Source organism: Tauraco erythrolophus, chromosome 4 (assembly GCF_009769465.1).
Source record: "Tauraco erythrolophus isolate bTauEry1 chromosome 4, bTauEry1.pri, whole genome shotgun sequence".
In the NCBI taxonomy this organism is placed as follows: domain Eukaryota; kingdom Metazoa; phylum Chordata; class Aves; order Musophagiformes; family Musophagidae; genus Tauraco; species Tauraco erythrolophus.
In genome coordinates this window covers 35,457,264-35,484,188 of record NC_141468.1, presented here as the reverse complement: position 1 = coordinate 35,484,188, position 26,925 = coordinate 35,457,264, and the positions used below count along the sequence as shown (strand labels likewise).

The 26,925-nt window shown below is 36.5% G+C and overlaps 1 protein-coding gene across 1 annotated transcript in view; it reads right to left on the bottom strand.

The window, feature by feature from the left end:
• TMEM117 (transmembrane protein 117) overlaps nucleotides 1–26,925 on the bottom strand; it is a 223,492-nt gene that overhangs the window by 74,326 nt on the left and 122,241 nt on the right. The window contains 2 exon segments of the mRNA XM_086610851.1: nucleotides 5,712–5,774; nucleotides 5,777–5,819. Of these exon segments, the coding sequence (XP_086466977.1) occupies nucleotides 5,712–5,774; nucleotides 5,777–5,819 (106 nt within the window).

The window sequence follows — 26,925 nt, the reverse complement described above, 5'->3', positions numbered from 1 at the left end:
TCCCTACTAATTTATTCTTCTCCATGTTGGTATGTGCTTTGTATTATTTCAGACAAGAATCCTATGTCAAAGACACATTATTGCATCAATGAAGACTGATCATTGTGTACACGTACAATGAATGTCTAGCCAGGGACACCATGGAAATGGATTCCAGTGTGCCACTTGCATATTCAAACATTCAGCTTGTATATATTATTCTGTCACCCTGCCTGCAATCAATATTCAACTGCACAATCCACTGTTACTGCCACACTCCCCCATTTGATAATCTACTTTTGAATATCAAATTTCTGTTCCCTGGTTACATAGACTTCAGCAGCTCTCGTCCTCTCTTCCAGTAATCTCACTTCTTTTTGTTGGTGTTCTCTTTTTCCCTATAGCTAGAAGTTCTCATGAAAAACTCTTTATGTCTTGCTCATTGTAATCTCTCCCATTCTCTGTTAGGAAGTTCTGAGGACCAATTATTATTGGAACAGTTTGTCAAAAGAGATTGTTGGGTCTTGCCTCCATTCACCAAACCACACGCACAGTCCAGAGTTGTCCCTAGTGATGTTATTCTAACTACTACACTTGATTCTTCACAGGATGCGACAGGCCACTGCAGAAGATGTTGTAACAGGGAGATAGTGACTTGAGGCACAAATTAGGCAGAGGTTAACCACAGGCCTGGATGGCAGAGATCTGTATGTTAATACGGGCGATGACTATATAACCTGAGTATGTATTGTGGCATTAGTGTGTGCTGCCTTTAACACTGCCAACTGTGTGTGCTGCTAGTGAGAGCTCACTCCTGTGCAGGTATGGAAGAGCCTAATGCTCTCCGCAAACCTTGGCTTACCATCTAGAAAGCCCAGTATCATACAGGTTTGTTCATTTGAAAAAATACTGTAAGTACTATAAAACAGGCATTCTATAACCTTTTACTAAATTAGTTCTAAGTAATTTTTCATGAACTCTTTTAACATTATTCTCTTCCATTTGTAGTTCATATTAAAATGTATTTAGTTGTCCTTCTTCAGTCTTAACAAGTGGATTCCTTATGAAAAAATCCTTATAAAAAGAGACCTTTAGTATAGGTTGGACTCATTCAGCGTTCCAGGGGAATCAAAAATTATTTGAAAAGTAATCAGTCTTCTCCCACTGTACTTCTGTTTTGCTTTCCCTCATATTCAATGTTAAAAATAACTACTGTTCTATACTGCTCTATTATTTCACTTATCACTAGCTACTGCTATTGGCTTGTTGTCACTCTTGTCCAAGATCTTATTCGGCTTAATTTAACAACCTTTTTTGCTTGTTGCTTCTTTCAAATGCCAATCCTCTCATGTCATATGTAATTTGTCTCTCCTAAAACAGCCAAATGATCAACATAGTCAAAAATATCAATCAGCCTACTTTAATTCGCGCTTGTAACTTCGCAATAGTGACGGCAGCCAGAGAGCACTGGAGACAATTGTTGCTCTACCACAGCCTCATCCAGCTGCCAGATGGTGTGGATATTTAATCCCCTGTCGGTGTCTTTCTTTTGTAACCCACAAACACGTCTGCAACACCCCAGTAATTTTCACCAGGGTTCCAGATACTTCATTGCTTTCTAAAAGCCATCTTGACAATACACTTTCTTAAATCTGTAAGAAACTGTATTTGCATTTGCATTGTATCTCTATGCACTAAAACACCATGACGGTGCAATTCACCCCCAGGCCACATTGCAATGTCAGCACCAGCCAACATTGTTCTTGTTTCAATTGCAAGTGCAGTGGGCTGCGATCATCCGTCAATTTCTGATCTCTGATCTCATCAATTTCTGATCTCTGATCTCGTCTACTGGAGCAGTGAGTTGAAACAGTCTGGTACCTTTTTGTCTTAGGTACGTACCTAAGTACAGTGAGTTGGGATGGTTAGGCACTCCCTAATCCCACTGGGAACTCCTGTAGCCATGGGAAACAACCCTGAGACCCCTTGTGCCTGCAGCCCACTGTGAAAGTTGCCAAAAGATTACCTAACACAAACTGGGTGAAATGGAAAAGTACCTGACAAAAGTCGATTATCTTAGATCCTATAAACAGCGATTCTAAGTGAGACCCTTTGACTCTCCTGGATTGCAGCGGGCTGTGACCAGCATCTTCCCTGATTTAGGACACCTCTCGGGTACTAGCTTCGCAGATCATCTGCTGACAAAGCTGATGGAAAGCCAAGGCAAGTTACGGTCCTCGAGTCTCAACTATTGCCCATTGAGGAATACCGATGTGCACAGTCTGTATTTACTCCATACTCAAGAGGGAAATTTTAGGTATAGGCTAGTCTCTTCTATCTATATTTGCTTTCATGAGTGTGTTGTCTATTTCGCTAGGTTCAAATACTTTGTCTGCATGCTTATGCTTTAGACATACGTACACAGATATATATTGATTTAAGATACCTTGTAGTAACTTAGTGTGAATCTTGTAATTTTGGAATGTGTAATTAAGTTGCTGTCTTAATTATAACATATCCTACTGAATCATCTTGTTAATCTTTAAATTGTTCAATCATTGAGTGCTGCTAAAATTCAACCTTTGATTTACTTCATATCATAAATAAATCTTAAATTGCTGCTAAATCATAACCGTGTTAAAATATTCCATCTGTGACAAACACAGTCTGTAACAGCATTATTCAAAGTGCCTCTGGATGGTGGAATTAGCCACTTGGCAGAGCTGGAAATGACCAAACTGGAGACTTTTCTATCACAAAAATCCCAACATCCCACTGTAAAAAAGGTAGAAAGCACTTCAATGAACTCCTTAGTGATTGGCTTGACAAAGGCAAAGAGCAAATGGACATTTTTGAGCCAACTGAGCTGTTTGTGGAAGAATTACATTGTGAAGACATTCAAACAGCAGCCAGAATCCTCAGGAGCAACCAAAAACCAGTTGCTGATGATGTTTCCAGAAAATGATTTAAACCAAGAGATGATAAGCTAAATCAAAACCTTTACTAATCAGTTGCACTGGAGAGCTGAAACATTTCCAAATGAGAAACGCAAAGCAGTCACCTGATCAACTGTTATAACAAGTGGGTGATGTCTTCATCCACATGAAAACCATCTGTCTTTGCTATGTTTATAGACATTTTCTAATTTTACAAAGTGAACTTGAAAATAAAAGTTACGTTAACAGAAAAACAAGTCCAGCATGTATCTAAATTTTTTGTTTCATCAACCACTTTAAACTGTGCATCACATACCTAGTATTTGGAATAACTGAATACAGTGCACCGTATTACACTGTCTCTGCTAAACAGGTGTACCACTAGGAACTGCCCTGAATAAATGGATTTTGGCATACATGTATCTGTGTAGGACACACTATTGAGGATGCTTCATTTAGGACATTTCAAAAATGATGCTGATCACATCACACTGCTTAAGCAACATAAATGAAATACAAATAACCCACATTATCATGCATAAAACTCCCTTCTCTATGTTTCCTACTTATTAGGGAAAAGAGTCTACCTTTACTGATGTCTAACATGCACTATCTAAATAATGTCTTACAGAATGTAGACTCTTGCCCAGGGCTATTTTATTTTCACTGCTTAAAGCTAAAAATAAAAGCATTTATGTCACCCTTTAGGTTTGAAATCCCAATTAAGCATACTCTTTAGTATGAGAATTATGCATTAAAAAAAGCATCATTTTTTACTTTATCTTCATTTAAAACTTTTGGTAGGATTTGTTAATGTGAATACTATTTGAAAGAAAGTGCAGATTTATAACATTTCAGACTGCAAGAAGCCAAAACATCTCTTGAAACAATATTTAAGTACTTTTAATAGTGTTTTATTGTTCTCTTCTGTCTGGCATGTAAATTTTAAATCTCCCTATCATGTCACCTTGCTTTTAACCCTTTTTTTTCCGTTCTTCTAGTCTTTTGGTGTAATTAAGTTTTTCTCGACTCTTAACTAATCTCCTTTCCAGTCTTTCAGACAAGGCTATTCTTCAGACAAGGGTAAAAAAAATCAATGATGTTCTAGACTGAGCTTTTCGCTGACTTAACCAAAGGACACTGTAATTATTGCTAGCCCACTTGGTACCTATCTGAGCACTTTTTTGTTCATCTACTTCACCTTTTTGCCCACCCTGGCACACAGAGACAGAATCTTCCTCTGCACATCTGGCAATGATGACAAGGAGCTGTTTGAGCCCTCTCCACCTTTCCAAGCATGTTATTTTTTCTACCTTTCTTAGATCTCTCTTCCATGTTAGCATTTGTCACCTCATCTTTAAATTCTGTCATGTCACTAATAGATATGATGTATACAAATAATGAATACTACTTCTAACATTAAAAGACATGGCTCCCCTGAATCATCAACATAGCAGGACATTATTATTTTATGTATACCTTTCATTGCACATTTCCAAGATGATTCCTAAATGTTCAGCACGCTCTGTGGGGCATACTGGTTTTCTTAATTGCCTTCAGTAAAGAACTTGTCAAAAGCCTTTTGAAAGTCCAAATAAATTAGATCAAGCATTTCTTCCTCATCCACTATTTTCATGACATGTTCAAGAGTTATAACAGATCAGAGATTTTCTTTCAGCAAAGCTACCCTGGCTTCTTTGAGCAGAATTTAATCTAGAGTTTTGCTCATAATTCTATTATTGATGATATATTCAATCCATTTAGCTAATACTGAATCAGACTTACAGACCAGTAGAATATTCTAGTTTGTGGAAAAAAAAGCAATAAAAGCAAAACAATAGCCAAATTTTAACATTCAGTTTTTCAATAGGCAATTAAGTGCTAATAAAATTTACATCAGCTCAGCCTTTTTAGTTCTGATCAACCTTGTTTGTAATCAGCCATCTCATTCTGCTTTCTTTTAGTCTTTAAATTTCTCATGTTATTTCCTTTAATTGCCTCAATTCAATATCATATCACGTTTTTACTACTTTAAAAGTATAGTATTGCATTGCATTTTCTCTAACAGAATCCATATAAATAAATCTTTCATAAAATAAATATAATTAGAGCTTTCTCTGTAACAATTCCTTCTAAATCTATTCTTTAAAAGACAGCATGTCTGCTGATATTTTCATGAGGTTTTCTGCTTGAAAAAAATCTTTGCATTTTCTATTGCGTTCATACTCCTCTTAGACTATACATTTCCATCTTCCATGTTTCCTGTCACAATTTGTTTTCTGTTTTAACAGTTACAATCTGCCTGGAAGAGGCTATGTTTGGGGTCAAATAAATGCTTACCTCTGGCAATTTTTTCATATTGATTTTTAAATATTTTATTAATAATCTGAGGCTGACTCACCATTTGGAATCCCATTCAGGATTAATTCAAAGATTGCTATACTTATTTTCTAAGTCACAAAAGAACACTCACATATCTACTTCCCTTAATTACAAGGACTGACAACAGGATATCTAAATATTATCACATATAGGAAAAATTTGGCAATTCAGTTATAAACAATACAAAGAATACAAAGAAACAGTATAAATAAATTTTTAAATTACATTTTTACACCAACTATTTTGATTAGGAATTGTTCACTCATGTACAGCTTTTGTAATGTTCAATTATTGTTAGACCAAGTTTCACTTTTTTCCAACCATATATTGTTATATTTCTTACCACCAAAGACAATTTGAAGATGTATTGTTGAATGTTCTATAAAAGATTCATTTACAATAATTAGATTTTACTATTTTCCTACCAGAATAAAATGATTCTAATGTTTCCTTTCTTCCAGAAAGCTCTGGCAGACTTCCCCAGTCTGGGTAGGGTTTGTCCTGAAGCATCATATCAGTGACCTACAGGGAGAGAAGAAATAATACACAGTTAAACTGATGTCACAAAAGAAAGTACTAAGAGGGACTTTATGAACACTTCCTTTTATGTGTGTCATGCCTGCTTTAGTTCTGATAATTTAACAGTTAGACAGTAGAAAAATAGAATCTCTAGAGTTATTTGCAATCAAGATAAAGTATATTGGCCTACATATGTGGCCCCTAGAAGTGCACGCAACTCCTTGAAAAACCAGGAGAAACCTGTGGGGATCCAAAGATAAGAAGAGAACTAGTCTAAAAGTTATAGCAACCTACAGTTCATAAGCTACATCTCTCTATGGCTACGAAGCTTCCAGTCCAGCCTGGGAGAGGGGACCCACTTCACTGAGAGCAGCGTCAGCAGAATTTCCACTCTTCAGATTCCACAAATCAGAACTCCCTGCAGCCAGGGAGTGCAAGCCTGTGAATTAGCACTATATGCCATTTATAATCTCCTCTCACTTCCTGGTATCAGTAAGAAAAGCACACTTGAGACTGGAGACACAAAAAATCCCTTAAAACTTGCACAAAATTTAAAAAGTATGAAATATTTATTCTCATTTTCGTAATTCCTATCTGACGAGACCATCTGTTTCTCTGTCCAGAGACTCATATGCATGCACTACTTGTGGGTGGAACACAAAAGTACTAAAAACTACTTTCAGCTAAATGAGGGAGGTGAATATCCTTCAGGCACTTGCACCTTCGGGAAGCTGTGTCTTCATACCTGTTACTTCAAGTTAACTGTACTAAAAGCACCGAAAGACACATTGCAGTAAACTCATCAATTCCACTGTGCAAAAGATTCAGAAGAGTGGAAACCTACCCATACATAAAGATTAAGAAATAATTGAACAGATAAAGGAAATACAGGTGAGCACCTGCTTCAAAATACAGATAAGTAAAACAAATTCTTATTATCTGTCATTGGTATCAGTACACAATGGAAAATTACTGTTTTGATAAATCTGAAAATAACTCTTAATAAGATTTCAGAGGAAATAACTTCAAATTGAAGTCAAGATTTCTTGTTTTTATTTTCCACTACATTTATTTTGATATACAGAGTTTTTAAATTCCAGTTTATCATCCAGACTGTAAGCTACCACTTTCAATCAACGACACTAATAGTGTTCACCAAAAAGAACACGAGGTCCATGGTTAAATTAAAATTATATTAAACTACATTCAACTTCTAAATTTTGATTCCAAGTCCATTTGGGGTTAAAAGTGCTCTGCATATTAGCCTGAAGGGCTGGGTCCAAAGGATAATAATATGTTAAATAAGTAGAAAAACACATTCTAGGATTTTATGATTCCAGTAAGTCTAGCCTGAGAAAGAAAGATTATATTCTGAAATATCATCTTTACTAATTGTTTTATATAGGTAAATCTTTTCTCAGAGCAGTATGCTATGATACTTTTTTATAAGATCCCTATTAGTTAAATAAATATTTCAATAAATATTAATGCTGAACAAGATCTCTGTAAAGATTTAATCCACTACTTTAGTAATAGCTTTTTCTCTTAGGAAGAGTCTACATAGCAATGAGTATTTGCAAAGAAGAACAGGTATTTGAGAGGTTTATTCAATTTCAAAATATTTTTTCCAGACACTTTCTGGAAATACTTATTATATTGGTAGAAGGATGCAATCTGCTGCTCTATGACAATTATTAGAGTAGCATGTTCATAAGAATGACATTCAAGAAGGAGACATTTTCTGAGGAAAATGGCCAAGACGAGGCAGGAAATGTTCTTTCTGATATCAGACAGTTGGTCTTTCATCTGCCAGCTTTGGCATTATTTAAAGTCATATCACCAGATCAATGTCAGGGCAGTTGCAGCTAAATTGGCTGAAGCAGAGACAGTCATTAAAGGGATGCATTCCATAAAGCGAAATCCAATTACCTTTTGCATTAGAGAAATCAAATTCATTTTCTGGTTTGGTCAAGGACAGTCACTGTGGAAAATGGCTCACGGGAGAAAAGCACTCAACGCTGTCATAGTGCAAATAAGTTTTAGATAGGAACATCAAAAACTCATTGCTGCTCTTAGGACGATGTTTTTAGAAAAAGAAAAAATATAAATTTTCATTTAATTTGTACAACTTAGTATAAAGAGATGTGTGAGTGTGTATATTTCTCTCTCTCTTTGTATTTCACAATGTAATTACTGGCCAGCAAACTCTCTCTCTTTTTTTACTGGACTAGATTTGAAAACACTGGAAATACTCAAGAATAAAAACTAATTGATCACTTCAGTAATTCTATGTATGCATGCATCCTACATAATCAAGATAAAACAGGGAAAGCCACTACAAAGTAATTAAGTAATGTATTTTTTTCTTGACCTAAGAGATGTGATATACTTTAATCATTAATTACACTGCTTCAATTCAGAAAGGAGTAGCCCTACATATAAGGACTTTTACTCTTTCATTTTATTTAGTGTCTCATGAGAGAAATGGTTACAAATGTATTAAAGTACACAAACAAAACTGCATAATACACATTGTTGACTTTTTAAGTCACACAGGTCACAGCAAAATATTTTCATAAAAAAATAGTATGCCTTGCATACATTACAGAATCTGAAATGTTCATTTGCTAAATAAAAATATGACTTTGTTGATTATTCATATTATTCATTTCACAGTAACTATGAAAATAACTATGATGTTTTTAAAAAGTAGTATTACTATCAGTAATAGGAAAATGTTACAATTCATAATTTTTGTTACAGAAAATTCAATTGCCCCTTTTGATCTAATATACCACGATAATTTAAAAAATTATGTCATATCATTTAGAACAAAGAACCCAAGATTCTAAGTTACTTTCACAGCAAGTAACTGAAACAACAAGTGCTGAAAGCAAAATTATAAAAACTCAAAAAACTCCAACAAAACAAAAAGATACTTCAGATACCTGAGATATACTAAGTGGAACAGTAAGACACCTCAAGGATCATTTACTCCCTACGTGTAGTTGCTCTTTGAGCATATTGCTCAGGATGCTCTGCATATGCTTTAGATCTCTCTTCCCGAAACAGTCATGTCAAACGATGCTATGTTGTAAGTCACAAGATCCTTCCCAGCAGAAGCAACGTCTGCAACAGGAGTTTCAGGTAAGGCTAAGGTTCTTTTCTGTTAATAAGCAAACTGTAAGTGAAACTTTCTTTAAAAAAAAATAAGAAAATGACCTAATACTTTGGTCATGCCTTCAAGTATCTTCCAAATCCTTCACTAGTAGGAACTATGCTGTCATCTTCAGAGCGCAAACTGATCCTGCCTGCAAACTAACTTGGCATGGGCTGCTGGCCAAGCTGTTATCATCTGCAAATTGCGTTTTAGAAACTTAGAAGTATAACAGTACATCAAATAGCTTCATAGTAGTACTTCTTCACATAAGAAAGTTCAGAAACTTTGTCTTGAAAGAGAATGGACTCCAGACAAGTTCTCTAGCACTGGATGCATTTTATGCTGTAACATTCATTAAGTAGAGACCAACCCTCAGCAGAGGATTTTCATTGCTTTATTCACACTTGATAAATCAAAACAGGGTAAGAGCAGCCCTCCAGACTTCAACATAATGTAGAAGAAGACAAGATCTACAAGAAAATATAAACCAAATGGTGAACTCTGAAATTTTTTTTTATTATTTTCATAGAGCAATAAGCAGTGAAAGGTCTAATGGACAGTAGGACTTCAACATCTTATATCAGTAAAGAAGTTGTGCAACTACTCGACCGGGAGGACAAGATGTTATGGTACTACTGCTGGAAAATGGAGTAGCCTGGATAACTCTGCAATTGGCAAAATACAACTACGTGACTGATAAGAGGCTGGAGCACCTTTCCTATGAGGACAGGCTGAAAGAGTTGGGGCTGTTCAGCCTGGAGAAGAGGAGGCTCCGGGGTGACCTGATAGCGGTCTTCCAGTACCTCAAGGGGGCCTACAAGAAAGATGGGGAGAGATGTCAGGAGGGCCTGTTGTGATAGGACAAGGGGTAATGGTTTTAAAATAGAGGGAGGTAGATTCAGGTTGGATATTAGGAAAAAATTTTTTACCATGAGAGTTGTAGAACACTGGAACAGGTTGCCCAGAGAGGTGGTGGATACTCCATCCCTGGAGGACATTCAGGCCAGGTTGGACGAGGCCCTGAGCAACCTGATCTAGTTGGAGATATCCCTGTTTGTTGCAGGGGGGTTGACTAGATGACCTTTGAAGGTCCCTTCCAGCCCTAACCATTCTATGATTCTATGATTCTATGATTCTATTCTAAGTGTTATTTTTTTCTATTTTATTGTTTTCGATTTAAAAATTTCTTATTTTAAATCATAAATCTCTTCATAAGTAGCACTAAATTAACTTAATTTGAAACTCAGCCTTTAAATAGTTCATAACTATCACATTCCCACTCTCCCTGAACTCTTTACACAACAAATGTTATTTTCAGTCCTGCAACTGAGGAATTTAATTGATTAAGAATGAGTATCATAAATTCTAAAAGTTTTCAGAAATTGTAAGGATGCCATAGCCTCAGGCAGGTCTGAGGGCAGTTTCCCAGGGCAGGTGCATGCATGTTGCTTGGTTTCACGTAGCACCAACTTTCTTAATCAAAAGAACTCATTGGTATCTTTTGCAAAACTCAACACCGCTTACGTGTTTCTGAAAAGTTGGTGTCTTTTTTCTAGAGCAGGGTTAAATCAGGTTAAAGTAATTGTGTTTCGTGAAGTCACTGAGAGCTAATGTATACCACTGAGTGCACACTCCCTTTGCTTTGCTGTTAAGTGTTTTTAGGTAAGAGCTATATATAGGTGTCCCACTAACTACACATCAATTCTTTATCATATCTCAGTCTTCAAGTACTATATTGTATGATGGTAATGATATACCAAACCAGGGAAACATTTAGTATTCAGTCATTAAAAGCTTCTATCCATCATTTTTGTCCTCATCTTCTTTGAGATATTTAAAACTGCAGAGCTGTCACTTGATGTGCAAAAGTAAGCTATATGGAAAGTGCTTTTATGCTCCTTTCATCTGGGGTGTAGGGAGAAAATTGTCTTTTGTGGATCATAACTCAACACTTCCATGGCTTACACAATGATAATATGAAATGCCTTCTTTAATTATGAAATTGTTTTGGCAGTTGAGCAGAAGCGTCAAAAACTTGTTACTCATCCTTCAGAAATAACTGTTAATTTATTTTAATCCACTCTGCTGCATTTTGGAATATATAAAATGTGTAAATGTTTGAAAACAAATGTAACAAATATTTATACTTAGGCTTACTGACCTATAAGGGGGATGATATATTTCAAGCTAAATATCGTCAGCTGTAAGTACACGACAAGATTTTAAAGTAGTTTTGTCTGCTTTCTACATTTTCAAACATTCCTAATGCAGTTTCAGGCCTACCCTAAAAACAGTCAAGCTCATGTTAGGTTATTGCTCCTTCAGTTTAAGAAATTATTTTTTGCATTTGCATTTTCAAAGCAACAGCAATCACAGAGACAAAATATGGCCCCTCCAATCTACTCTCTAATTGTTTTCTCATTTTAATCAGAGCCAGCACATTGTTCTTGTCTTACCAACACATTGTTCTTGTCTTACCAACACATTGTTTTAACAGTAGGTAAATCCTGAAAAACATTAATTTGCTGTCACAATTCAGTGATCAATATGCATGATAAATAAACTATGGTTCACTTTTGTTCCTCCCGCAACAGACCCCCATATTATTTTGTGCATTTGCACATTTCCCACCAATAAATTGGTTTCAGACTGTTGATCTTAGAGCTATTATTCTCCTGATCCACAGCATTTGGACATGTGCGCTGTCTTACATCTGAATTTTCACCAAAACCAGTTAAAGACTCTATTTTGTACAAACACTGAGAGGACTTATTTGATTATTGCCATCTTTACTGATACACACAAATTTATTTCTCCACTCATTGAGGAAGCAGAAAGCCTCTTCTTTTTTAGCTAGTAGATCTTGATTTAGTTTTTGAATATTATCATAGCAGTTTCCGTCATAGTCACAATCGTTGCAGGGGTAACAGCTCAACAAGAAAACAAGATTAACTAAAAATATATACCCTTTAGGCTCAACTTAAGAAAAGTCACCCTCCCCAGCACTTCTTTTCAATTTCCAAATCAAGTTAGGACCCGCCAGTGTCTGGCCCACAATCAACTTATGGTGAAAAACTTCTTTAGATATCAAAAGGTGAGTCAGGGAGAAATCTAGTCGGCAATTATTTTAGGTCTATTCAAGTTATTCTGGAAATGTCGCATTTCAATATCAGCAGAAATAATTCCTGAATAAATTTTGATTTTAAAAAATGCATCTAAAACAAACAAAAAAGAACAGTTTTCTTTTAACTGCAAATTCCTTGACACTTCATAAATATAAATAACTGTTTAGGAACAACTGTACAATTGAAGTAGGGCTTCTGCAAAAAAATCCTAAGCTGCGCCATCTCATTGCCTACCATGTTTCAAGCCCCTACTGTGCACATAAATCACTGTATATATGCAACAAAACATACTGGCTGCCGTGTGGTAAGCACTTGCTGTTTATAGAACAATTGACACCATGTTTCAGAAGACTCTTTTTTTCTTGCTTTACTGCTTCCTTATTAGTGCTACAAATGCAGAAGCAGAGGTCTGGGTAATATCATGTATTACAGACAAAGCGTGAGACACAAAGCCACACCATGATTTTTATTTAAAGCATTCAACTCAGTTCCATCTCAGGCTGACACGGCAGGAGAGCTTGCTTTACTCATGTAGGGAGCTCGGTGGTTTTGGTAAAAGGCCAGCGGTAGAAGTCATGCCATGTCTGATGTACATATACCATATGCATCTAGACCAATGCAGATTCTTTTTATAGTTAATGAAAAGAAAAAGGCATTTCTGGCGCGCAATTCATTTCAAAATAGGCTCTGTTGTAAAGATATACCTATTTCTCTTCACTCTAAAACAGGACCTGCTCAGATGTTCACATCGCTGACACTGGAAGACTGGTAACATGAATCTCAATCTAGTTTCCCCCAGTTCTTAGTGTTTCTCATCAAAGTGTCATTAACTCAGCTAATGAAACAGGTGATAGCTCGTAGGGATGAGGGTTTGTCATAGGCCAAGGGCCATATTCACACATCCTATGCCTAAAAATTAGGCTTTTGCCCTCAGCAGGCTGATTCAGACAAAGGTATAGAATCCCAAGTTCCTTGGACAAGTCCTGGAGATGAGTATGCACAGCCTAAGGATCATAAAGGATGGATGAATCATATCATGATAGGGTGATCCAATCCGGTGAGCAGAGTCAGCCGATGCAAATACCAGATGCAGAGGTACTTGATAGGCGCTTGAGTCAGGTTTCCACAGGATGTGTTTCTGTATTTTTGAGATTAAAAATGCAGAGCTGTACAGGGAACAATGCCATAGATGCATTGTTTTACTTTTGCACAGCAGACTATTGATTATAACAAGCAAATGGGAGTGCCCATTTTTATTCTCTGATCTCTCAGTACTTTAACCATTGTATAGGCTTCATCCATTGACTTCAATGCTGAAGTGCCTAGGCATCAAAGTGCCTAAAGACACCAAATACCTAGGCCAAGAATCAGCCTTCAGGACTCCTCATCTCCTGTAGCTACAGAATCAGGCTCTTTCACAATTTATCCCTTCTTTCAGCCTATGAATCTTGTACACCTAGCTACAAAGCAAAGCACTGAAGAATTGAGACAGCATGTGACTAGCATATTGGTAGCCTCTGCTACCTAGATGGAATGGACAGAAGGTTCAAAATGCGTTCATGCTGAAAGGGAGTTTTTATGTAAAATGCAAGTAGTAGTTTTTAAGTTATGGTGGGATCCCTAATATCTTGGAATATTGCAGGAATGTGAGAATTTCCTCATTTACCTCCAAACTACAGCAACTACAGGTTCCGGGCTCCCAGCTGTATAGAATCAAAGAATCACAGATTGTTAGGGATTGGAAGGGACCTCAAAGGATCATCTAGTCCAATCCCCCTGCCTGAGCAGGACCACCTAGATTAGATCACACAAGAACGCGTCCAGGCGGGTTTTGAACATCTCCAGAGAAGGAGACTCCACAACCTCTCTGGGCAGCCTGTTCCAGTGTTCTGTTACCCTTACTGGGAAGAAGTTCTTCCTCATGTTTAATTGGAACCTCCTATGTTCCAGCTTATATCCATTTCCCCTTGTCCTATCATTGGATGCCAGTGAGAAGAGACTGGCTCCATCATAATGACAGTCACCCATCCTAATGACAGTATAGTCATATCATATAAACATAGGACTCTTTGTTTTAGCATATATGAAACTATACACCTAATGGTGGCACATAGCAATTAAAGTGTGATTCATTCTCTGACATTGTCTTAACCTAAGCAAAATTTTGATGTCTGAATGTGCCTGCCAGTCACAGACAACAAGTTCAATTTACTGATCTCATAAAGGACACAGAGCTCAGGAAGGTCACTATCAGTAGCAATGAAAAACTGGGAAAAAATCTGGTTTGATTTGGCTTAATACAACATTGATGCTGAGCAGTTCTGGCTAGATTGCCAATAGTTCTGAATGTATCAACAAGGAGTACTTAAGTCTCTAAAACTGTTCTTCTGGGCTTTGCAAACAGGAAGCTTATGAGAGTACCTGCTGTGGAGTCTGCTACCAGCTTAAGCATGCATTCAAAGAAAGTCAAATGTCAACTCCCAAGACACAAAGGAGTCCCATGCAAGACATGTTCACAAGACAAGGACTTCTACTGGTCAAATTTAATTTCAGGTCTGTCTTCTTTCAACATCTCCATCTAACAATTTTCTCAGTAAGGCTTCCATGTATTCACATGCTATATGTGCTATAACAGATGCAGACAGCTTTCTGCATGGGCCATTAACTATTACTCTTTGGCAGCAGCATCATTTTTATGTGTATCACAATGCCCTCAGAGACTCATAGTTAGACTCGTAAACTGTCAATTAAACTTCTACGTAATCTATGTTTCAATGTGCCAGAAGGTCATCATTTGCTGTTCTAACAAGTGTAGTTTTGAAGTTCTGGCTCTTCAGAAAAAAGTTGGTGTCCATAAATGACAACACATATGTCACTTGATGCCTTTTTACCTGTCTTTCCCTTTCCCACTAATACTTTTAAACTATATTTGGTGAACTAATGGATGACAAAAGCCCAACAAATGTATGGGCAACACTTGCAGAGACGACATAGTGTTAAGGTGAATCTACAGCAGGTGAGGGAGTGAAAGAAGAAGAAACATTTGTGACAATGATTTGTGACAATAGCATATTACTAATGAATAATTTGAGAGGTTGCTGTTTTCGTCTCTATTTAACTTCTACTTATTGACTATTGAGGAAGAATCTTCTTGTAGAGAAGGCTGAGTGATGTGAGATATAATGGGTGTGTTTTGCCACTTAATTGCTGGGAATTGTTTTCACTTCAGACAATGTGTTCTAGATCAACAGCAAGTGTTAACTAGAGTAAAAATAAGTAGCACCAACACATCTTTTAAAAATCTCTGTTGGTGTCTACATCATGCAGAACCTGGTAAAAATGAATTAATAAATTCAAATAAAAATGAAGGACATGATTTCAAGCTCTGATGTTTACCCTCTGTCTTCTCTCACAACAAGATACGTAAGCCACAGGAGAATCATCTGAACACTTGGAGGTTCCCCAGCGACGTGCGGGAACAGGCCACTCTGCTGAGACACCTGCCTGTTTCCTCTTGCCAGAACAAAGAACCTAATTAAACAAAAATCCATCTCTACATTGCTGACACCGTGCTGTTTTTCCAGTTGATTCAGAGCTGTGATGTACTGATGGCTCAGAGTGGTTTCAATCCATTTCACTTCTTTACGATCACCGGAACAGAGAAGCCATAGCTTCAGAATACGTAAAAGAGAACTTGAAACCTCCTTTACATGGCCTTTTCTGTTCTGCACTGACAGCAAGCACAGCTACTATGACTATATTTTCACTCCAAGTAGAGATTGAGAACAATTCTGCAGAAAAAAGTTTCTCATAGTTTCTAGAAAAACTAACTTGAAAATGAAAGCTGTTAACAGACAACAAACAGCAAAAATTCATGAAGCCCTTCTGAAAAACCTTCCCATGGCTCTTTAGAGTATTTTCTTTATCATACTACAAGGGATTATACAACTAAAAGAATTTTCTGCTCAGCTCCTGGCTTTGCCAAATTCACGGGCAACATCATTAATTATTTTTAATTACCCTTTTATACTGAAGCTACAACCACATGGAGAACATAATCCATCAACAATTCAGAAATCCTTCTATTTGTCCACATTTCCTGTGCAATGCTGCACTTGAGGTGCAACAATGCTCACAGTTTTGTCCAATCCCCTTTAAAAAAACCTGCTTTGGTATTCCAGAATAAAGAGTGCACATGGAAGGTACTCAGTGGAAGGTGGTTAGGTATCAGTCCCACTTCAACAGAGGAAAATCTCCAGACTCTGTTGCAGTCACTTGATATTCTGAATAACAACTATTTATCTTTGAAAAAGTCACCCAACTATTTTTGTGTCAGACTGTGTTCTTTAAGAATAATCAGTCAATTGTTTAACACCTCAAATTATAATTAAAATGTAAAAATACCCGTCAAAAATGCACAAAGGAATGTAGTATCTTTTCAGAAAGCAGAGAAATAATGATTACTCCTAAACTGTATTGGGATTGTTCAAGGTATTCTCAGTGCTGAGAGAGGAACACAAAATGAAGTATGTCTCTATTCCCTGAATGGGGAATTTTTGGGATTAATTATTCAGAAAATTGAGATCATCACTTAAGTTGTCTATATTAAAGGATCATAATATTGGAGGCCTTTGGGGCTTCCAGCACAGTAATATTGCTATTCCCTTAAAATGGTGTGATTGGCTCAGCTCAGATATACTGAATTAAGAAAGATAGTACCATTAAGTTTCCTTTTATTCACATACAGGTTTTAAGGTTTGTGTTTTTGAAGACTTCCCACCAAATATGATGCCTTGAAATGAAGTGGAAGATAAGACACTCTTATAGTCATACGAAACTCCCAATTTTGGCTTCCAGATAAAATTCTTGCTACTGCAGAGTCAAGACAAAATATTACAATTTTTAACAACTGAGAATATTGATATCTTTTTGTATAACAAACACCAAAGGGGAAAGCTGGTTATTAAACATTAATGGATACAACTGAAAATGTTTCATACTGATCCTTGTTTGGGAAGAATATTGAAGACACACAGGGGATAATGATTTGTGAAGAATTCTAAAGTACTAGATGGGTTGCTAGAGGGTATTTTGGAAAAGGAGGTACAGCAAGATGAGTGCTGAGATAAATTGCTGTAACTCTAGGGACAGGATTTTACAATTCCTTCCGGACTTGTGCTGAAAGATGTTCCACAGCCAATTTGACACTAAGTAGATACCAACTTTTGCAGGCTGGGAAGTCAAGGATGGCTAGAAATGACTGGTAGTAACATTACTTTCTCGCATCTGCATAGAAGATAGCAGTCTTTAACCAAAATGCTTAGTTACCTGAGCATAGGCAGAACTTTGTATTTTTGTTGCTTTAGTGCAATATGGAGTGAAAGAATGACGAAACCTCTGGGTAAACAGAACATTCAAAGAGAATGGAAGGAAATTTGTTCCATTTTTAAGCACACTTGAGAACACAATCCTTAATATGCAGTTGTTATTCAGCCTGCTATATTATAAAGTCTGTGCTCAAGCTACACTTTCATTTGAAATTGAATCTCTCTAATATAAATAAAGAATCAAGATTTTTTTCAGGTTTTCTTTCCTGGCTTCATATGTATCACTGTCTGTCTGCAAACATTTATCCCATGGGGACACAGGATTGATATCAGTCAGAAGAAAGCAAATAATATTAGATCACGGTTGCACAGTTATTTGCCATTTGTTTCAGATGTTTATTCTTTATCTACTGTCTACACACAAAGCCATATGAAGTCAGCTAATGGTCACTCATTAAAATATACTTCTACCCTATACATATTCATAAGACACACTGTAGAGAAAACCAATATATTCTTTAAAAAAGAACAAAGGAGAAAAATCTCAAGGAGACCAACTTTGAAAGGGAAAGTTGCTTTTTTTAAAAGTTCAGATGTTACAAATTAAAAATGCTGCTTTATCAACATGGTGAAAAGCACATTTTTTATCAGATTCTCTTTTGAACAACAATTTTTGGTCAATTATTACTTCTCGTGTGGACATTTCTCAAGGCTGAGCCATACTGTGTGCACAGCTGATATGGTACAATCTTTGCTCTACAGCTGGTCTTGTTTGTCATCTCAGCTTACTTGATTAAGCATTTTAATCAGTGTTTTGCATAAGATTGTACACCTTCTGTTGAAAATTGTCTGGCTGGTATTTAGTTGAAAACCAGTTGACTTCTCAATGTCTCACTTAGGCTTTGGCCGTTTCTCATTCCATAACTTTTGAAGGATTTATAATGAGTATCTTAATTTCCTCCTTTACAAAGCAATAATGAATGTTTTCCAGTAACTGCAAAATTCTGTACTAATAATGTTGGTAAGCAGCTTCCAATGAAGCTGGTAAGCTGTTTCACATCTAGCATAATGCTGTGGAGAATACGTAACAAGACTGCCTTATTTTGCCTTAAGCTTTAACCTTTTAGACTCTAAAAAAATAAAATAATAGTTTAGTATGTGAATTAGCTATAATGTACAATTAAAATCACCTTTATTTCATTCATACTGTCTATGTTTACATATATTTCCCTTATGATATTAACATAGCCCAAGAGCACTATTATTCGGGCTTTTCTAAGTAGACCATTTGAATGAGCTCCAGCTCTTTGCCTTGCTCTCTTTGCACAAGGAGGGAAACACTATATTTGGGGAAAATGTTAAGTCCCTCCTCCAGAGCCCAGATCACATTGTCTTAATACCTTCTGGAAATTTTTATTGATAAATGAGAAACAAAAAGCTCTCCAATGATTAAGTATAAACAGAAGGACTTAAAACAAACAAACAAACAAAAAACCCAAAACAAACAAATAAAAAAAAAAACCACAACCTTGGCCTTATAACTTAAAGAGAAGAAAAAAATTCAGTTAGATTATTGGTATTCTCAAAAAATACTACATATTCTCAAGGGGTATGAGACAACAAAATTCACTTTATTCAGGAAAAGATAAAGATACTATATTTACTGGATATCCACTATTGTAATAGGTAAAGTAAATACATATTCACAGTTCATTTACTTTATATTTAAGTTATATCACCTCTATATCAAATATATACTTTCTGCTTTATTCAAGTCTCATCCTCCCTGCCTTAAGTACGATAGGTCATCTTTGAACCGGTCCCTAGACTCCGGTTTCAATGCCTCTGAGTTCTCATTGTTAATCATAAGTACTTGCCCAGAAAAATGTGTTTAAAAATTTCTCAGCCCAGGACTGAGTAACCTGATTGTATGAGCGCACTGTGGCATTGTAACTGACAACTCTGTTCCACCTCTGTTTTGAAAGACAGTCCGTGGAAAACTAAGCTAGTGCTGATGCCCTTGCATTTTAACCTGGGTACATATTAACCTAGGAGGCACACCGCCGGCTTAACTACTGTTTAGCAGAGTTAATGTGGTAAAACTTCAAGCATAAATGACAAGTACAAGTGGTGATGCTCAGTATACATATAATGCATGAAGCTAGAATATAGATGCTGTGTTTTATCTTGTCACATAAATAGGAATCTCATGAAAATGTCTGTGTCGGCTGAAGAATCAGAATGCAATATTTTAGATTTATTTATATAATCATATGAACATAAATCTATATATGCTTGAAAAGTTTAACAAAGACTCTTATCAGTGTTGAAAAATCTGATCATTTTTGATGGGAAAATGAAACAAGAAAATAGACAATCAGAGATGACTGAAACAAGAAGACAGACAGTCAGAGATGACTGAAACAAGTTCTACAAAGAGAGTGACCTTGATGGAAGACAGGGAGAGAGAAGCATGGAAATGACAAAATACTAAAAATGAGAGCATGAGGTTGAAATAAGCTCAGTAAATGGACATACTAATGTATGGTTGCAAAAGAATGGAGATCCAGTTCAGAGCTTAAAAGTACTTGTTTACACTTCCTTCACCGGAAACGAAGGTTGACACTGACAGGTAGATTACCCCTAGATTAGAGAAAGCTACTGCTTTAAGCTAGATACTAGAATACTTCCTAGGAAATCTCAGATTTACCATTAGTTCCTGAAGTGTTCAAAAGAGAATCCAAACAGCTGTTCAAGGAATACAGGATATCAACCTACAGGACAGGAACAAAGCCAAGACAGACTAAAGACATAACTTCTGGGAGCAGAAAATTCAGGTCTAAGACCTCAGTGTTACAACGTGCTTGAAAGACAGACTGAAAATAGATACTATCTAAAGTTCTTAATTAAGAAAGTACTCCTAATTAGAGTAGTCTCTAGATTTTTCTGCTTCCTGAGTAATTAAAGTATGTTAAAAATACAGAGAATCCAGAGCTGTGATGTGACTCTCTGATGTCTACTGGAGAAACAATGGAATAATTGCTTAATAATTGTAAGCTACACTATCTCATTCGAAAAATATGTGAAGAGATTTTATATGAGACTTTGAGCACCTTTGATCCGCAATACAACAATGTTGGAATGCAGCAAAGAAATCTCTAAACTGGCATCAATACAAGCCAGTGAGTCTTCTCAGTGGAGCACAATGCCATCTGCATGTACTTAACTTTGGTTCACAGGCAGCTGACCTAAAATGACTTGGCCTCCAGAGAGGCAGGCATATTAACTTTGACGTAGTACCACAAAACACAGCTTTTGTTCTTACGACCCAGGCCTGATATCTATCCATTGGACATCCTTGTGCTTCTTACACTGGGGTTTGCACATGTAGATTTGGAATTAGGCTGGACACTTGCTATTTTTTTTCCAATTGACAAATGAAACGTAATGAAGTTAAACTGGTTCACGATGTGAACTTTTCAGTACAGCTAATAGGCAAGCAGGTTAAACTATGTTGTACTCCTGTATTTAGCAGACAGCAATTAAACTTAGTTTAGCATTAGAAGCCTCCTGAGTTTTCGCTTTGCTCTGATTGATGATCTATCAAGTGTTGATTCATTGGGGCTTCTTCTGTACTAGGAGTACAAATGAGAAGGTGATTAGCACTGTTGAATTCTGTAGCTTCTCTGTGCCAGATACCTCCAACACCATATTTTCACCAAGCCCAGGACCATCCCAGCAATCATTAAACTTTTGGGTTCAAATAATATAGGACATAAATTCAAAGAGCTCTTGAATCTTGTGTTGTAAACTATCTATTCCTGGCTTTCCATACAAATGTGTCTACTGTCAAGCATTTCCACTACAAAAATAAGGTTGTGAAAGATCTGGGACAATCGTGCAAACAATTTACACACAGAATTTACAGGCAAGTTAGCGATCAGGTAATGGAAGGACCGACTGCAGAACCACATTTTGCAGTCTCTCAGTTCTTCAACCACAGCACAACACTCACAGTCAGTATTGGAAAGTAATATTTCTGCCATTTTCAGTAAAATTGTTTTTTCCATTTCCAACTACGCAATTACCAAAAATATGCTGGCAATTACCAATGATGGTAAACAGGACATATTTGGAGCTGTTACTTGCAATCTGGTACACAGAATTGGTGAAAACGATCAGAAGAATGACAATTTGCTAGTTCAGTGTAACAGCCAATGTAGTGTAAAAACAGCAAATGACTGATTTCCTGTGTCACAGAGATACTTATATTAAGTCCTCTCACAAGTAGAAAAAGGGGGATATAGGCTTTTGGAAAAATAAATTACTTGAGAAATTACAATTTGTAAAACGACATTAGTGATTAGTTTATTTTTAATGGTGAATCTTTTCATAGCGCACTAAAAAGTGAGAGTCTCATGCTAGAGCAAGAAAATAAGTTTATACATAAACAAGTGCATTTGCTTTTCTTTAAAAAAAAATTTTGCATGACTTTTTGTCTATGCATGTATTCTGTACATAAACATAGGATTAAATATTTCATACGCATATGGCTTTCTGGCCTGAACAGAGTGCTCTTAAGATCAGATTGGCAGAGACTAACAGCCTGAAAAGTGAACTTGAGTCCTATGAGCAGCCATTTACAGACTGCAAAGCCAAACGCAGTCAACAATGCCAAGCTGAAGCTCCTACCCCAGTCTCTAAGGCAGGAAGTCTATTACACTGAACAATCTACCACTCTCTTACTGAACAACCCTCCTGCTTGCCACTTGCCTCCCAATAGCATGCCAGGTCAAACTAGTCTCACTGAGTATCTTCCCATTCCTATCATGACATAATATCATCTAATAAACAAATGATCACATGGCTCAAGACTTTTTTTTGTACAAGCTCAGGGATTAATTTTGTCCTCCATCGCTCCAGTGGGATTTTCTCCATTGATTCTTCAGGTCTCACAAAATGATCTAAAAGTGTTCTTTGGGAGTCAATGAAAAAGCTGAAAGTATGACAACTTTCTGGCAATCTGCAGTGCCTCTGCATTGTCACAAGTCCACTGCAATTATTAGTAACAAAATAATTTCAAAATGCTAGGAAGCAAAAATAGGCAGTGACAAACTGCTTCTACAAATGAAAATGAAGCAGAGCTGAAGACACTATGTTGCTACCAAACTATTGCAAAAGTAAAGAATGAACTACTTCTAATGGAAGAATTAATAGCAGGTTTAAGTGCATACCCAAGCAAAACAAGTAAGGCAGATTACATACGTGGTTTTAGCTATAACATCACAAAACTTCTCATTTGAGCACTGAAAAGCTTATTTCTGAAGGGTGCTATTTGCGAAGGGCATTTATGTGCCAAAATTCATAAATGACATCCTAAGTATATGGTATGTACTCTTCAATACTATTTCATAGCAGAATGCTCATTCGGCACAGACAGCATATGTATGGTTGCTCTTACTAAATACTTTTACAATACTCATTCTTCTGTGGGAAGATACTGAAATGGAGTTAAAATATATTTGCCTCTGCTTATTCTTGTTTTTGTAACTGTCATTTAAACTATTTGGTTGGTTGGAGTGCGACGTTCTTCAATCTAAATTTTTGAGTGAGAAATCCCAAATTGCTATAAATGAATCTCCAAATTACCTTTTTCTCAGCCTCTGTCCTTCTTTCACATTCTATATTTTTTATATTTTTTGGATCCAAGAAGTTTCCGGCTTTTTAATTTTTGCAGTATTTTTATTAGCATACATTGTACAAATGTATTCCAATTTGGAGAAAATCTACTGATGATAATTATTTTAGCAGTTTTTTAGAAGTTTTTACAGATAAGGAACTTGAAAAGATTTTTTCTTTCCTTGTTAGTAGTGCGATAGCAACAAAATTCCAGCTTGAAAAATAAGTCCTGTGGTTTCTGACTACATTCCTTTCTCATGAATTGCACTATAAATTAGAAACCTACCAATAAAATATTATGGCACAATAATTAGGAATAGATTAAGTTGTCAATTGGAACACGACTAGCAGCAGATTCCTATGGCTTCTGTTCTTTTGTGACCTTTCTCACTTATGAATAAATTGGAAAGTTTAAATCTGTAGCTAGCTTCTTAGATCAAAATAATGAAGCTTTTGGCAGCATTGTAAGCCCCGGTGACTTTGCACTGAATGCATGGAGAGGGTCCATGCGAGCCATTCTGCTGACTCATGTATGCGATCGCAATATCTGGCTGAGAGATGGTAGAAAAAAACTGAAGAGGCCACTTAAGAAAGTTCTGTAGGGCCATGACCATCTTCATTTCCACACTTTTGTTTGACCCCAACATCATCATGGCAATAAGAACACTCTGCTTTGTAGCTCCTGTAGGATACAAAAAAATAACCCAATAAATGGTACCAACCACACAGAAATGTTAAGGAAGGCAAATGAACAAAATCCATTTAACTTTAGTTATTCGTGTTCAAATGAACTTGCTCAGAAAGCTGTGAAGCTGTGCCTGTTTGCTATACTAGAGATGTCAGCTTTTTTTTGGCCACAGTATATATCAAGTTTTGGGCATATTTTGGACATGATTTTTTTTTTTCTGGAGTTGTCTTTGCAGGCACACGACATCTGTTTTCCATGTGACAAACAGTCCTATTGTGACTTGCATTTAAGTAAGTTTCTAAAGATAACTGCTTTTTGGTCCAGATCCCTAGTCTGAGACTTGGGCAAGAGAGGACAGTAAAGCTTCAATCCCATTTGTACCCTTCTGCTCCTAAAGCTCTTCAAGCTCTGATTCAGCTCTTAGTGTTCAGACTGTTAAACATCAATGCTGTCTGCTCACCTTTTCAAGGTATCATCATCACATCAATTTCCTATCAATCAGCCAGGCAAATGGCGTGACCTGCTACACCTGTAGCTCCAGCTATAAACATGCAGACTTCAGTGTAGATACCTCACTCCTCTAGAAGCATTGAGGCTCACACACCTGGATTGATGAGGTGTAGTTATGGGCTTGCCAAGGACTTCTTCTTTTTGTTGGGATGTTATAACAAGATGCTGTAAATACAGTACATAATGGAAGTATGGCTGGGACCATTCAGATATCTACTGGAGGGTGAGCTGGTGTGAGACACTTCCCACAGAAATCCAAAAGGCTGCCTATGCATGAAAAATAGAACACATTTCTGTGGAACAGCCCTTTGCAAAGTGAACCTTGTGATGTTTGATGTGGGAGAAAAACTGTGGTGCTCTAAACACGGCAATAGGAATGGGTTTGACAAGCTAAAACAAAGATGGAGGAGTTTATGATTCACAAGGGATCCCAAAATATCTTCTGCTTATTTATGGAGGTTAATAGCAGTTCTGACTCAGGATCTTCATCTTGTCAAAATCAGTGGAAAGTTACTAAGAAAAAGGATGAAAGGGCTAAACTGTGCGCTCCATTACCCAGCTGTAAACTTTAGGACAAGTCTATCAATGTGAATGTATGGCAAGAAGGATCATTATTTTATACTTATCTAAAAAAGAACAGAGTTTAGCCTAAAGACATTCCTGTTCTTGCACTCTTGTGCTTCACAAGACAGCCAGACTTTCCTGTCTCAGTTTATTACAGCCTCACCAGAACTGTTTGATGTAATTACAGATCTGACACTCCTGGTGTCCGTCACTTGTTTCTCACGAACAATATGTAATGCATATAGTACAATTAGCATCAGTGTGGAAGTTATGGTCAATTTAGGAACAGGTAAGCTATTGAGTTGCTGGAAAGTATGAATGAAATACAGAACTTAAAATGACAAAAATTCAGCATTCACTGAACAACATTAAGAAAATTATTCAATTCTATGACACACAGTTTAAGAAATTAGATAAACAGTTTAGAAATTATACAAACCGCAAAATAGGTTCTAAATATTAATTAAGGGTTCTATTTAGAAATATTTCACACATGATTTCCTTACCATCTGTATTTGTAAAACTTGAGAAGAAGAAAAATGTAACAACATCTGGCTAAAATTATTTGAAGGTACTAACACTACATTGTTTGAATCTGAATTCAAGAAAAGTATTCACCCTCTCTGGAAAACATTCTTTTATAGCTGAAAAGAATACAAATATATTCTTTATGTAGACTTGTCATGTGTCTGCAAGAAGTGTCAACTATATTTTTAGCTATGGAGTTACTTAATCCCACAAGACTTTATCTTGCCTTTATGTTGACAAATGAACAAGCCTGAATATGCGGGATTTGAGCTTCTGTCAAGATACACTCGGTTTCAAAAGTCATTGTTCTTGCACAGCTGTTTCCCTTTAAGCTATTGACTTAAACACTGTTTTATTATTCTTCTGGGCTTATTACTGAACTCCTCAGTAGTCGTATTTAATTGTCTCCAAGCTTTACTTTTCTAGACAAGCCAACAGAATGCAGCAGAAATATAACATGATACCAAGATGTGATGAGGGGACTTTGATAACTCTCATTCAACACACACAGAGCTGTGTTCTGGCTAGATATTCTTACTTCCATGTTCCTGTTTTTTGAAGTATACTTGTGGCATATTACCAGATTAATGGAAAAATGCTACTTGCATTATTGTAACACCTTTTAGTTAGTAACGCAGGCAGTAATTATTAGTAGTATTAAAAGTAATGTTTTGGTTCACATTTCAGACTTCATTTTATCTTTAATGTGTCTATATTGAATGATGAAAAAAGACTCTACCAGCTGTTTCTTCTGTATTAATAAACAGCACATCTCAACAGTTTCTAAATTAATAATTTCTAGCAGATTAAACACAAAATTTTTATTTTAGGTTTTATAATAGTTTGTTTTCCCAAACTCTTACATTCTTGGACTAAATTAAACCTGAGAGGAGCCCTAGAATTTTCCCTGTCAGACTAACAATTTTTCCAGATATTTTTAATCCATTCAAAATACTCTGCATTTGTCTATTTTAAGACCAACAAAGACAACCTTTGAAATACATCTAGAAATACTTTTTCTGAGAATGTTAACTGCACAGATCTGTAAATTCAGTAAAATTATATGTACAGCAATTATGTTCATCTTATCAACACAAGCCAAATCATGGACTCTTTCCTAAGTTTCCATTTATGTTAATATAAAAATCTAACACTGAAGTTAGAGAACTGGGAAGTAAAAGTGACTGGTATTGTTCTGTACCACCAGAGAACTAATAGCAGTTGTTGTCACTGTTGAAAGACTTGCAGTGGGCGACCTCATTGCAAAACCAGGACAACAATCACAGATCCAGTTTGCCAGTCTGATGGCCCTTGTGGAACAAGAGCAATCCCTTTTGCTTCACGTCACTTCTAGTAGCAGGTTGTCCATTCCAGTCCTCAGTAGACTATGAGTACCTCACTACTGGTGAAGGGACAAGGAGCCAATGCGATTCCTTGTACTAACTCTGGAAGAAGAGATGTAAGGAGGGAGGAAAGTAGGCACTTCCTACTGTAACAGACCTGTATCTGCTCTTAAACAGTCAGAGTT